Source organism: Chiloscyllium punctatum, chromosome 3, assembly GCF_047496795.1.
Source record: "Chiloscyllium punctatum isolate Juve2018m chromosome 3, sChiPun1.3, whole genome shotgun sequence".
In the NCBI taxonomy this organism is placed as follows: domain Eukaryota; kingdom Metazoa; phylum Chordata; class Chondrichthyes; order Orectolobiformes; family Hemiscylliidae; genus Chiloscyllium; species Chiloscyllium punctatum.
The window spans coordinates 7,942,707-7,959,011 of record NC_092741.1 but is presented as its reverse complement, the minus strand read 5'-3'; the positions used below and the strand labels follow the sequence as shown (position 1 = coordinate 7,959,011).

Below are 16,305 nucleotides of genomic sequence, written 5' to 3'. Positions count from 1 at the left end.
AATCCCCGTCACTCTGTTAATCTCCATCACACTGTTAATCTCCATCACTCTGTTAATCCCCATCACACTGTTAATCCCCATCACTCTGTTAATCCCCATCACACTTTTAATCCCCATCACTCTGTTAATCCCCATCACACTGTTAATCCCCATCACTCTGTTAATCCCCATCACACTGTTAATCCCCATCACTCTGTTAATCCCCATCACACTGTTAATCTCCATCACACTGTTAATCTCCATCACACTGTTAATCCCCATCACTCTGTTAATCTCCATCACACTGTTAATCTCCATCACTCTGTTAATCCCCATCACACTGTTAATCCCCATCACTCTGTTAATCCCCATCACACTGTTAATCCCCATCACACTGCTAATCTCCGTCACTCTGTTAATCCCCATCACACTGTTAATCCCCATCACACTGTTAATCCCCATCACACTGTTAATCTCCGTCACTCTGTTAATCTCCATCACTCTGTTAATCCCCATCACACTGTTAATCCCCATCACTCTGTTAATCCCCGTCACTCTGTTAATCCCCATCACACTGTTAATCTCCATCACACTATTAATCCCCATCACACTGTTAATCCCCATCACTCTGTTAATCCTCATCACACTGTTAATCTCCATCACTCTGTTAATCCCCATCACACTGTTAATCCCCATCACACTGTTAATCCCCATCACACTGTTAATCTCCATCACTCTGTTAATCCCCATCACACTGTTAATCTCCATCACTCTGTTAATCCCCATCACACTGTTAATCCCCATCACACTGTTAATCTCCGTCACACTGTTAATCCCCATCACTCTGTTAATCTCCATCACTCTGTTAATCCCCATCACTCTGTTAATCCTCATCACTCTGTTAATCCCCATCACACTGTTAATCCCCATCACACTGTTAATCTCCATCACACTGTTAATCCCCATCACTCTGTTAATCTCCATCACACGTTTAATCCCCATCACTCTGTTAATCTCCATCACACTGTTAATCTCCATCACACTGTTAATCCCCATCACACTGTTAATCCCCGTCACTCTGTTATTCTCCGTCACACTGTTAATCTCCATCACACTGTTAATCTCCATCACTCTGTTAATCCCCATCACACTGTTAATCCCCATCACTCTGTTAATCTCCATCACACTGTTAATCTCCATCACACTGTTAATCCCCATCACTCTGTTAATCTCCATCACACTGTTAATCTCCATCACTCTGTTAATCCCCATCACACTGTTAATCCCCATCACTCTGTTAATCCCCATCACACTGTTATTCCCCATCACACTGTTAATCTCCATCACTCTGTTAATCCCCATCACACTGTTAATCCCCATCACTCTGTTAATCCTCATCACACTGTTCATCTCCATCACTCTGTTAATCCCCATCACACTGTTAATCCCCATCACACTGTTAATCCCCATCACTCTGTTAATCCCCATCACACTGTTAATCCCCATCACACTGTTAATCTCCATCACTCTGTTAATCCCCATCACACTGTTAATCTCCATCACTCTGTTAATCCCCATCACACTGTTAATCCCCATCACACTGTTAATCCCCATCACTCTGTTAATCCTCATCACACTGTTAATCCCCATCACTCTGTTAATCCCCATCACACTGTTAATCTCCGTCACTCTGTTAATCTCCATCACTCTGTTAATCCCCATCACACTGTTAATCCCCATCACTCTGTTAATCCCCGTCACTCTGTTAATCCCCATCACACTGTTAATCTCCATCACACTATTAATCCCCATCACACTGTTAATCCCCATCACTCTGTTAATCCTCATCACACTGTTAATCTCCATCACTCTGTTAATCCCCATCACACTGTTAATCCCCATCACACTGTTAATCCCCATCACACTGTTAATCTCCATCACTCTGTTAATCCCCATCACACTGTTAATCTCCATCACTCTGTTAATCCCCATCACACTGTTAATCCCCGTCACACTGTTAATCCCCATCACACTGTTAATCTCCGTCACACTGTTAATCCCCATCACTCTGTTAATCTCCATCACTCTGTTAATCCCCATCACTCTGTTAATCCTCATCACTCTGTTAATCCCCATCACACTGTTAATCCCCATCACACTGTTAATCTCCATCACACTGTTAATCCCCATCACTCTGTTAATCTCCATCACACTGTTAATCCCCATCACTCTGTTAATCTCCATCACACTGTTAATCTCCATCACACTGTTAATCCCCATCACACTGTTAATCCCCGTCACTCTGTTAATCTCCGTCACACTGTTAATCTCCATCACACTGTTAATCTCCATCACTCTGTTAATCCCCATCACACTGTTAATCCCCATCACTCTGTTAATCTCCATCACACTGTTAATCTCCATCACACTGTTAATCCCCATCACTCTGTTAATCTCCATCACACTGTTAATCTCCATCACTCTGTTAATCCCCATCACACTGTTAATCCCCATCACTCTGTTAATCCCCATCACTCTGTTAATCTCCATCACTCTGTTAATCCCCATCACACTGTTAATCCCCATCACTCTGTTAATCCTCATCACACTGTTCATCTCCATCACTCTGTTAATCCCCATCACACTGTTAATCCCCATCACACTGTTAATCCCCATCACACTGTTAATCTCCATCACTCTGTTAATCCCCATCACACTGTTAATCTCCATCACTCTGTTAATCCCCATCACACTGTTAATCCCCATCACACTGTTAATCCCCATCACTCTGTTAATCCTCATCACACTGTTAATCCCCATCACTCTGTTAATCCCCATCACACTGTTAATCCCCATCACACTGTTAATCTCCATCACTCTGTTAATCCCCATCACACTGTTAATCCCCGTCACTCTGTTAATCTCCGTCACACTGTTAATCTCCATCACACTGTTAATCCCCATCACACTGTTAATCCCCGTCACTCTGTTAATCTCCGTCACACTGTTAATCTCCATCACTCTGTTAATCCCCATCACACTGTTAATCCCCATCACTCTGTTAATCCCCATCACTTTGTTAATCCCCATCACACTGTTAATCCCCATCACACTGTTAATCCCCATCACTGTGTTAATCCCCATCACTCTGTTAATCCCCATCACACTGTTAATCCCCATCACTCTGTTAATCCCCATCACACTGTTAATCCCCATCACACTGTTAATCCCCATCACACTGTTAATCTTCATCACACTGTTAATCTCCATCACACTGTTAATCTCCATCACACTGTTAATCTCCATCACACTGTTAATCCCCATCACTCTGTTTATCTCCATCACACTGTTAATTTCCATCACTCTGTTAATCCCCATCACACTGTTAATCCCCATCACTCTGTTAATCCCCATCACACTGTTAATCCCCATCACACTGTTAATCTCCGTCACTCTGTTAATCTCCATCACTCTGTTAATCCCCATCACACTGTTAATCCCCATCACACTGTTAATCCCCATCACACTGTTAATCTCCATCACTCTGTTAATCCCCATCACACTGTTAATCCCCATCACACTGTTAATCCCCATCACACTGTTAATCTACGTCACACTGTTAATCCCCATCACTCTGTTAATCTCCATCACTCTGTTAATCCCCATCACTCTGTTAATCCTCATCACTCTGTTAATCCCCATCACACTGTTAATCCACATCACACTGTTAATCTCCATCACACTGTTAATCCCCATCACTCTGTTAATCTCCATCACACTGTTAATCCCCATCACTCTGTTAATCTCCATCACACTGTTAATCCCCATCACACTGTTAATCCCCATCACACTGTTAATCCCCATCACACTGTTAATCCCCGTCACTCTGTTAATCTCCATCACACTGTTAATCTCCATCACACTGTTAATCTCCATCACTCTGTTAATCTCCATCACTCTGTTAATCCCCATCACACTGTTAATCCCCATCACACTGTTAATCTCCATCACTCTGTTAATCCCCATCACACTGTTAATCTCCATCACTCTGTTAATCCCCATCACACTGTTAATCCCCATCACACTATTAATCCCCATCACACTGTTAATCTCCGTCACACTGTTAATCCCCATCACTCTGTTAATCTCCATCACTCTGTTAATCCCCATCACTCTGTTAATCCTCATCACTCTGTTAATCCCCATCACACTGTTAATCCCCATCACACTGTTAATCCCCGTCACTCTGTTAATCTCCGTCACACTGTTAATCTCCATCACACTGTTAATCTCCATCACTCTGTTAATCCCCATCACACTGTTAATCCCCATCACTCTGTTAATCCCCATCACACTGTTAATCCCCATCACTCTGTTAATCTCCATCACACTGTTAATCTCCATCACACTGTTATTCCCCATCACTCTGTTAATCTCCATCACACTGTTAATCTCCATCACTCTGTTAATCCCCATCACACTGTTAATCCCCATCACTCTGTTAATCCCCATCACACTGTTAATCCCCATCACACTGTTAATCTCCATCACTCTGTTAATCCCCATCACACTGTTAATCCCCATCACTCTGTTAATCCTCATCACACTGTTCATCTCCATCACTCTGTTAATCCCCATCACACTGTTAATCCCCATCACACTGTTAATCCCCATCACTCTGTTAATCCCCATCACACTGTTAATCCCCATCACACTGTTAATCTCCATCACTCTGTTAATCCCCATCACACTGTTAATCCCCATCACTCTGTTAATCCCCATCACTCTGTTAATCCTCATCACACTGTTAATCCCCATCACTCTGTTAATCCCCATCACACTGTTAATCCCCATCACACTGTTAATCTCCATCACTCTGTTAATCCCCATCACACTGTTAATCTCCATCACTCTGTTAATCCCCATCACACTGTTAATCCCCGTCACTCTGTTAATCTCCGTCACACTGTTAATCTCCATCACACTGTTAATCCCCATCACACTGTTAATCCCCGTCACTCTGTTAATCTCCGTCACACTGTTAATCTCCATCACTCTGTTAATCCCCATCACACTGTTAATCCCCATCACTCTGTTAATCCCCATCACACTGTTAATCCCCATCACTGTGTTAATCCCCATCACACTGTTAATCCCCATCACACTGTTAATCCCCATCACTCTGTTAATCCCCATCACACTGTTAATCCCCATCACACTGTTAATCCCCATCACTCTGTTAATCTTCATCACACTGTTAATCTCCATCACACTTTTAATCTCCATCACACTGTTAATCTCCATCACACTGTTAATCCCCATCACTCTGTTTATCTCCATCACACTGTTAATTTCCATCACTCTGTTAATCCCCATCACACTGTTAATCCCCATCACTCTGTTAATCCCCATCACACTGTTAATCCCCATCACACTGTTAATCTCCGTCACTCTGTTAATCTCCATCACTCTGTTAATCCCCATCACACTGTTAATCCCCATCACACTGTTAATCCCCATCACACTGTTAATCTCCATCACTCTGTTAATCCCCATCACACTGTTAATCCCCATCACACTGTTAATCCCCATCACACTGTTAATCTACGTCACACTGTTAATCCCCATCACTCTGTTAATCTCCATCACTCTGTTAATCCCCATCACTCTGTTAATCCTCATCACTCTGTTAATCCCCATCACACTGTTAATCCACATCACACTGTTAATCTCCATCACACTGTTAATCCCCATCACTCTGTTAATCTCCATCACACTGTTAATCCCCATCACTCTGTTAATCTCCATCACACTGTTAATCCCCATCACTCTGTTAATCTCCATCACACTGTTAATCTCCATCACACTGTTAATCCCCATCACACTGTTAATCCCCATCACACTGTTAATCCCCGTCACTCTGTTAATCTCCATCACACTGTTAATCTCCATCACACTGTTAATCTCCATCACTCTGTTAATCCCCATCACACTGTTAATCCCCATCACTCTGTTAATCCCCATCACACTGTTAATCCCCATCACTCTGTTAATCTCCATCACACTGTTAATCTCCATCACACTGTTAATCCCCATCACTCTGTTAATCTCCATCACACTGTTAATCTCCATCACTCTGTTAATCCCAATCACACTGTTAATCCCCATCACTCTGTTAATCCTCATCACACTGTTAATCTCCATCACTCTGTTAATCCCCATCACACTGTTAATCCCCATCACACTGTTAATCCCCATCACTCTGTTAATCCCCATCACACTGTTAATCCCCATCACACTGTTAATCCCCATCACTCTGTTAATCCCCATCACTCTGTTAATCCTCATCACACTGTTAATCCCCATCACTCTGTTAATCCACATCACACTGTTAATCCCCATCACACTGTTAATCTCCATCACTCTGTTAATCCCCATCACACTGTTAATCTCCATCACTCTGTTAATCCCCATCACACTGTTAATCCCCATCACACTGTTAATCCCCATCACTCTGTTAATCCCCATCACACTGTTAATCCCCATAACTCTGTTAATCCCCATCACACTGTTAATCGCCATCACTCTGTTAATCCCCGTCACTCTGTTAATCTCCATCACTCTGTTAATCTCCATCACTCTGTTAATCCCCATCACACTGTTAATCCCCATCACACTGTTAATCTCCATCACACTGTAAATCGCCGTCACTCTGTTAATCCCCGTCACTCTGTTAATCCCCATCACACTGTTAATCTCCATCACTCTGTTAATCCCCATCACACTGTTAATCCCCATCACACTGTTAATCTCCATCACACTGTTAATCCCCATCACACTGTTAATCCCCATCACTCTGTTAATCTCCATCACACTGTTAATCCTCATCACACTGTTAATCCCCATCACTCTGTTAATCTCCATCACACTGTTCATCCCCATCACACTGTTAATCTCCATCACACTGTTAATCCCCATCACACTGTTAATCTCCATCACTCTGTTAATCTCCATCACACTGTTAATCCCCATCACACTGTTAATCCCCATCACTCTGTTAATCTCCATCACACTGTTAATCCCCATCACTCTGTTAATCCCCATCACACTGTTAATCTCCATCACACTGTTAATCCCCGTCACTCTGTTAATCCCCATCACACTGTTAATCTCCATCACACTGTTAATCCCCATCACTCTGTTAATCCCCATCACACTGTTAATCTCCATCACACTGTTAATCTCCATCACTCTGTTAATCCCCATCACTCTGTTAATCCCCATCACACTGTTAATCCCCATCACACTGTTAATCCCCATCACTCTGTTAATCCCCATCACTCTGTTAATCCCCATCACACTGTTAATCCCCATCACACTGTTAATCCCCATCACTCTGTTAATCCCCATCACACTGTTAATCCCCATCACTCTGTTAATCTTCATCACACTGTTAATCTCCATCACACTTTTAATCTCCATCACACTGTTAATCTCCATCACACTGTTAATCCCCATCACTCTGTTTATCTCCATCACACTGTTAATTTCCATCACTCTGTTAATCCCCATCACACTGTTAATCCCCATCACTCTGTTAATCCCCATCACACTGTTAATCCCCATCACACTGTTAATCTCCGTCACTCTGTTAATCTCCATCACTCTGTTAATCCCCATCACACTGTTAATCCCCATCACACTGTTAATCCCCATCACACTGTTAATCTCCATCACTCTGTTAATCCCCATCACACTGTTAATCCCCATCACACTGTTAATCCCCATCACACTGTTAATCTACGTCACACTGTTAATCCCCATCACTCTGTTAATCTCCATCACTCTGTTAATCCCCATCACTCTGTTAATCCTCATCACTCTGTTAATCCCCATCACACTGTTAATCCACATCACACTGTTAATCTCCATCACACTGTTAATCCCCATCACTCTGTTAATCTCCATCACACTGTTAATCCCCATCACTCTGTTAATCTCCATCACACTGTTAATCTCCATCACACTGTTAATCCCCATCACACTGTTAATCCCCGTCACTCTGTTAATCTCCATCACACTGTTAATCTCCATCACACTGTTAATCTCCATCACTCTGTTAATCCCCATCACACTGTTAATCCCCATCACTCTGTTAATCCCCATCACACTGTTAATCCCCATCACTCTGTTAATCTCCATCACACTGTTAATCCCCATCACTCTGTTAATCTCCATCACACTGTTAATCTCCATCACTCTGTTAATCCCCATCACACTGTTAATCCCCATCACTTTGTTAATCCCCATCACACTGTTAATCCCCATCACACTGTTAATCTCCATCACTGTGTTAATCCCCATCACACTGTTAATCCCCATCACTCTGTTAATCCTCATCACACTGTTAATCTCCATCACTCTGTTAATCCCCATCACACTGTTAATCCCCATCACACTGTTAATCCCCATCACTCTGTTAATCCCCATCACACTGTTAATCCCCATCACTCTGTTAATCCCCATCACTCTGTTAATCCTCATCACACTGTTAATCCCCATCACTCTGTTAATCCACATCACACTGTTAATCCCCATCACACTGTTAATCTCCATCACTCTGTTAATCCCCATCACACTGTTAATCTCCATCACTCTGTTAATCCCCATCACACTGTTAATCCCCATCACACTGTTAATCCCCATCACACTGTTAATCCCCATAACTCTGTTAATCCCCATCACACTGTTAATCGCCATCACTCTGTTAATCCCCGTCACTCTGTTAATCTCCGTCACTCTGTTAATCTCCATCACTCTGTTAATCCCCATCACACTGTTAATCCCCATCACACTGTTAATCTCCATCACACTGTAAATCGCCATCACTCTGTTAATCCCCGTCACTCTGTTAATCCCCATCACACTGTTAATCTCCATCACTCTGTTAATCCCCATCACACTGTTAATCCCCATCACACTGTTAATCTCCATCACACTGTTAATCCCCATCACACTGTTAATCCCCATCACTCTGTTAATCTCCATCACACTGTTAATCCTCATCACACTGTTAATCCCCATCACTCTGTTAATCTCCATCACACTGTTCATCCCCATCACACTGTTAATCTCCATCACACTGTTAATCCCCATCACACTGTTAATCTCCATCACACTGTTAATCCCCATCACACTGTTAATCCCCATCACTCTGTTAATCTCCATCACACTGTTAATCCCCATCACACTGTTAATCCCCATCACTCTGTTAATCTCCATCACACTGTTAATCCCCATCACTCTGTTAATCCCCATCACACTGTTAATCTCCATCACACTGTTAATCCCCGTCACTCTGTTAATCCCCATCACACTGTTAATCTCCATCACACTGTTAATCCCCATCACTCTGTTAATCCCCATCACACTGTTAATCTCCATCACACTGTTAATCTCCATCACTCTGTTAATCCCCATCACTCTGTTAATCCCCATCACACTGTTAATCCCCATCACTCTGTTAATCCCCATCACTCTGTTAATCCCCATCACACTGTTAATCTCCATCACACTGTTAATCTCCATCACTCTGTTAATCCCCATCACTCTGTTAATCCCCATCACACTGTTAATCCCCATCACACTGTTAATCTCCATCACTCTGTTAATCCCCATCACTCTGTTAATCTCCATCACTCTGTTAATCCCCATCACACTGTTAATACCCGTCACACTGTTAATCTCCATCACTCTGTTAATCCCCATCACTCTGTTAATCCCCATCACACTGTTAATCCCCATCACTCTGTTAATCCCCATCACACTGTTAATCCCCATCACACTGTTAATCTCCATCACACTGTTAATGTCCATCACTCTGTTAATCCCCATCACACTGTTAATCCCCATCACACTGTTAATCTCCATCACACTGTTAATCCCCATCACACTGTTAATCTCCATCACTCTGTTAATCCCCATCACACTGTTAATCCCCATCACTCTGTAAATCTCCATCACACTGTTAATCCCCATCACACTGTTAATCTCCATCACACTGTTAATACCCATCACTCTGTTAATCCCCATCACTCTGTTAATCCCCATCACACTGTTAATCCCCATCACTCTGTTAATCCCCATCACACTGTTAATCTCCATCACACTGTTAATCCCCATCACACTGTTAATCTCCATCACACTGTTAATCCCCATCACTCTGTTAATCCCAATCACACTGTTAATCCCCATCACTCTGTTAATCCCCATCACACTGTTAATCCCCATCACTCTGTTAATCCCCATCACACTGTTAATCCCCATCACTCTGTTAATCTCCATCACACTGTTAATCCCCGTCACTCTGTTAATCTCCATCACTCTGTTAATCCCCATCACTCTGTTAATCTCCATCACACTGTTAATCCCCATCACACTGTTAATCCCCATCACACTGTTAATCTCCATCACACTGTTAATCTACATCACACTGTTAATCCCCATCACACTGTTAATCTCCATCACACTGTTAATCTCCATCACACTGTTAATCCGCATCACTCTGTTAATCCCCGTCACACTGTTAATCCCCATCACACTGTTAATCTCCATCACTCTGTTAATCCCCATCACACAGTTAATCCCCATCACACTGTTAATACCCATCACACTGTTAATCCTCATCACACTGTTAATCTCCATCACTCTGTTAATCCCCATCACACTGTTAATCTCCATCACACTGTTAATCCCCATCACTCTGTTAATCTCCATCACTCTGTTAATCTCCATCACTCTGTTAATCCCCATCACACTGTTAATCCACATCACACTGTGAATCCCCATCACACTGTTAATCCCCATCACTCTGTTAATCCCCATCACACTGTTAATCCCCATCACACTGTTAATCCCAATCACACTGTTAATCCCCATCACACTGTTAATCTCCATCACTCTGTTAATCCCCATCACACTGTTAATCCCCATCACACTGTGAATCCCCATCACACTGTTAATCCCCATCACTCTGTTAATCCCCATCACACTGTTAATCCCCATCACACTGTTAATCCCAATCACACTGTTAATCCCCATCACACTGTTAATCTCCATCACTCTGTTAATCCCCATCACACTGTTAATCTCCATCACTCTGTTAATCTCCATCACAATTGTTAATCCCCATCACACTGTTAATCCCCATCACTCTGTTAATCCCCATCACTCTGTTAATCCCCATCACACTGTTAATCCCCATCACACTGTTAATCCCCATCACACTGTTAATCCCCGTCACTCTGTTAATCCCCATCACACTGTTAATCTCCATCACTCTGTTAATCCCCATCACACTGTTAATCCCCATCACTCTGTTAATCCCCATCACACTGTTAATCCCCATCACACTGTTAATCTCCATCACTCTGTTAATCTCCATCACACTGTTAATCCCCATCACACTGTTAATCCCCATCACTCTGTTAATCTCCATCACACTGTTAATCCCCATACACACTGTTAATCTCCATCACTCTGTTAATCCCCATCACACTGTTAATCCCCATCACTCTGTTAATCTCCATCACACTGTTAATCCCCATCACACTGTTAATCTCCATCACACTGTTAATCCCCATAACTCTGTTAATCCCCATCACTCTGTTAATCTCCATCACACTGTTAATCCTCATCACACTGTTAATCCCCATCACTCTGTTAATCTCCATCACACTGTTAATCCCCATCACACTGTTAATCCCCATCACTCTGTTAATCCCCATCACACTGTTAATACCCGTCACACTGTTAATCTCCATCACTCTGTTAATCCCCATCACTCTGTTAATCTCCATCACTCTGTTAATCCCCATCACACTGTTAATACCCGTCACACTGTTAATCTCCATCACTCTGTTAATCCCCATCACACTGTTAATCTCCATCACTCTGTTAATCTCCATCACTCTGTTAATCCCCATCACACTGTTAATCCCCGTCACACTGTTAATCTCCATCACACTGTTAATCCCCATCACTCTGTTAATCCCCATCACACTGTTAATCTCCATCACTCTGTTAATCTCCATCACTCTGTTAATCCCCATCACACTGTTAATCTCCATCACTCTGTTAATCCCCATCACACTGTTAATCTCCATCACACTGTTAATCCCCATCACTCTGTTAATCCCCATCACACTGTTAATCTCCATCACTCTGTTAATCCCCATCACACTGTTAATCTCCATCACTCTGTTAATCTCCATCACACTGTTAATCCCCGTCACTCTGTTAATCTCCATCACACTGTTAATCCCCATCACACTGTTAATCCCCATCACACTGTTAATCTCCATCACACTGTTAATCTCCATCACTCTGTTAATCCCCATCACACTGTTAATCTCCATCACACTGTTAATCCCCATCACACTGTTAATCCCCATCACTCTGTTAATCCCCATCACACTCTTAATCCCCATCACACTGTTAATCTCCATCACTCTGTTAATCCCCATCACACTGTTAATCCCCATCACTCTGTTAATCTCCATCACTCTGTTAATCTCCATCACACTGTTAATCCCCATCACACTGTTAATCCCCATCACTCTGTTAATCTCCATCACACTGTTAATCTCCATCACTCTGTTAATCCCCATCACACTGTTAATCCCCATCACTCTGTTAATCTCCATCACACTGTTAATCCCCATCACTCTGTTAATCTCCATCACACTGTTAATCCCCGTCACACTGTTAATCCCCATCACACTGTTAATCCCCATCACTCTGTTAATCTCCATCACACTGTTAATCCCCATCACACTGTTAATCCCCATCACTCTGTTAATCCCCATCACTCTGTTAATCTCCATCACACTGTTAATCTCCATCACACTGTTAATCCCCATCACTCTGTTAATCCCCATCACACTGTTAATCCCCATCACTCTGTTAATCTCCATCACACTGTTAATCCCCATCACACTGTTAATCCCCATCACTCTGTTAATCCCCATCACACTGTTAATCCCCATCACTCTGTTAATCCCCATCACTCTGTTAATCTCCATCACACTGTTAATCCCCATCACACTGTTAATCCCCATCACACTGTTAATCTCCATCACACTGTTAATCCCCATCACTCTGTTAATCCTCATCACACTGTTAATCCCCATCACACTGTTAATCTCCATCACTCTGTTAATCCCCATCACACTGTTAATCTCCATCACACTGTTAATCCCCATCACTCTGTTAATCCCCATCACACTGTTAATCACCATCACACTGTTAATCTCAATCACTCTGTTAATCCCCATCACACTGTTAATCTCCATCACACTGTTAATCTCCATCACTCTGTTAATCCCCATCACTCTGTTAATCCCCGTCACACTGTTAATGCTAGTCATGCTGTGGTCTAGGTCTGGTTTAACTGGTTACAGTATGACTTTGTTTGGTGTATCCTGGTTTGATGTTAGTTACAGTGTAACTTGTTGTGGTTACTCTGGTTATAGTGTTGATTACAGTGTGACTGGGTCTGGTTTCTCTGGTTATGGCGTTAGTTAAAGTGTAATTGGGTCAGGTGTATCTGGCTATAGTGTGACTGGGTCTTGTTCATCTGGTTACACTGTGAGTCTGTCTTGTTTAAGCTGGTTATGAAGATAATTACTGTGTGGGTGGGGCTGCTTTATCTGGTTTCAATGTGAATTATTCTGATTTATCTGGCCATTGTGTTACTTACAGTGTGACTGGGTCTGGTTTATCTGGTTACAGTGCGACTGGATCTGGTTTATCTGGTTACGGTGTGACTGGGTCTGGATTAACTGGTTACAGTGCGACTGCTCTGGTTTAACTGGTTACAGTGCAACTGGATCTGGTTTAACTGGTTACAATGTGACTGGGTCTGGTTTATCTGGTTAGGGTGTAACTGGGTCTGGATTAACTGGTTACGGTGTGACTGGGTCTGGATTAACTGGTTACAGTGCGACTGGATCTGGTTTATCTGGTTATGGTGTGACTGGGTCTGGTTTATCTGGTTAGGGTGTAACTGGGTCTGGTTTATCTGGTTATAATGGTGGTGAGTAATTGTATGTCACGTGTTGTGCAGCGCTGACTAACGGAAGGTTCTGGATCACTCCGGATACGTTTCACGATGATGAGAAGATCCAGTTAAACCGTGAAGTGAAGGTATCGTGCCAAGTTGAGGCGGTACCCCAGGATGAGCTGACCTACACCTGGTATAAAAACGGGAAACCTCTCCGAACCAGTAACCGGATCATTATCTCCCGGAACGACCCCGAGTTCCAGGCTGGGACCAGCAGCTTGGACATTATCGACATGAGGTTCTCGGACTCAGCCACGTACACGTGTGTGGCCTCATTACAGAACCAGGCCGTGCCAGATATCAGTCTCGATGTGAACATCTCCACCAACATCGGTAAGGGGCACCCCCCGCCACACAGACACCCTCACACACCCCCTCACACACCCCCTCACACACCCCCACCCCCACATACACACACCCCCACACAGACACCCTCACACGCACCCTCACACACCCCCTCACACACACCCTCACACACACACACCACACACACACCACCCACACACACCCTCACACACCCCCACACACACACCCTCACACACACCCCCACACACACACCCTCACACACACCCTCACACACACCCTCACACCCCCCACACACACCCTCACACACACACACCACACACCCACACACACCCCCACACACCCCCCACACACACACCCCCACACACACCCCCACACACACACCCCACACCACACCCACACACACCCCCACACACCCCACCCCACACACACCCTCACACACACCCACACACACACACCCCACCCACCACACCCCACACACCACCCTCACACCACACACACACACACACACACACCCACACACCCCCACACACACCCTCACCACCCCCTCACACACACCCCACACACACCACACACACACACACCCCCCACACACCCCACACACCACCCTCACACACACCCCCCACCACACCCCCCCCCAAACACCCACACACACCCACCCACACACACACCCCCCCACACCACCCCACACACACCCCCCCCACACACACACCCCCACACACACACCCCCACACACACCCCACACACACCCTCACACACACACACACACCCCCCCACACACACCCCCCCACCCACCCCTCACACACACCCCCACACCCCCCTCACACACACCCTCACACACACACACACACACCCACACACCCCACACACACCCCCACACACACCCCCACACACCACACACCCCCACCACACACCCCCACCACACACCCCCCACCACACACCCCCACACACCCACCCCCCACACACACCCTCACACACCACCCACACCCCCACACACACACCCCCACACACACACCCCACACACACCCTCACACACACCCTCACACACACCCCACCAACACCCCCACACACACCCCACACACACCCCCACACACACACCCTCACACACACCCCACACACACACCCTCACACACACCCCCCACACACACCCCCCCACACACACCCTCACACACACCCTCACACACACCCTCACACACACACCCTCACACACACCCCTCACCACACACCCCCACACACACCCCTCACACACACCCCACACACACACACACACACACACCCACACACACACCCCACACACACCCACACACACACCCCCACACACATCCCCACACACACCCTCACACACACCCCTCACACACACACCCTCACACACACCCTCACACACACCCCCACACACACCCTCACACACACCCTCACACACACTCCCACACACACACCCTCACACACACACACCCTCACACACCCCCACACACACCCTCACACCCTCACACACCCCCCCCACACACACACACTCCCACACACACACCCCCACACACACCCTCACACACACCCTCAGACACACCCCCTCACACACACCCTCACACACACCCCCACACACACCCTCACACACACCCTCACACACACCCCCTCACACACACCCTCACACACACCCCCACACACACACCCTCACACACACCCTCACACACACCCCCTTACACACACCCCTCACACACCCTCACACACACACCCACACACACACCCTCACACACACCCTCACACACACCCCCTCACACACACCCTCACACACCCTCACACACTCACACACACCCACACACACACCCTCACACACACCCTCACACACACACCCCCACCCCCACACACACCCCCACACACACACCCTCACACACACACCCCCCACCCCC

The 16,305-nt window shown here is 45.1% G+C and overlaps 1 protein-coding gene across 1 annotated transcript in view; it reads left to right on the top strand.

Annotated features, from left to right (window-relative positions):
- The window catches only part of LOC140453915 (MAM domain-containing glycosylphosphatidylinositol anchor protein 1), a gene marked incomplete at its 5' end in the record, with an annotated part of 218,563 nt that overhangs the window by 194,641 nt on the left and 7,617 nt on the right, over positions 1-16,305 (top strand). Inside the window, one exon of the mRNA XM_072548772.1 lies at positions 14,105-14,434. Coding sequence (XP_072404873.1) covers positions 14,105-14,434 — 330 coding nt within the window. The remainder of the gene's footprint in view (positions 1-14,104; positions 14,435-16,305) is intronic.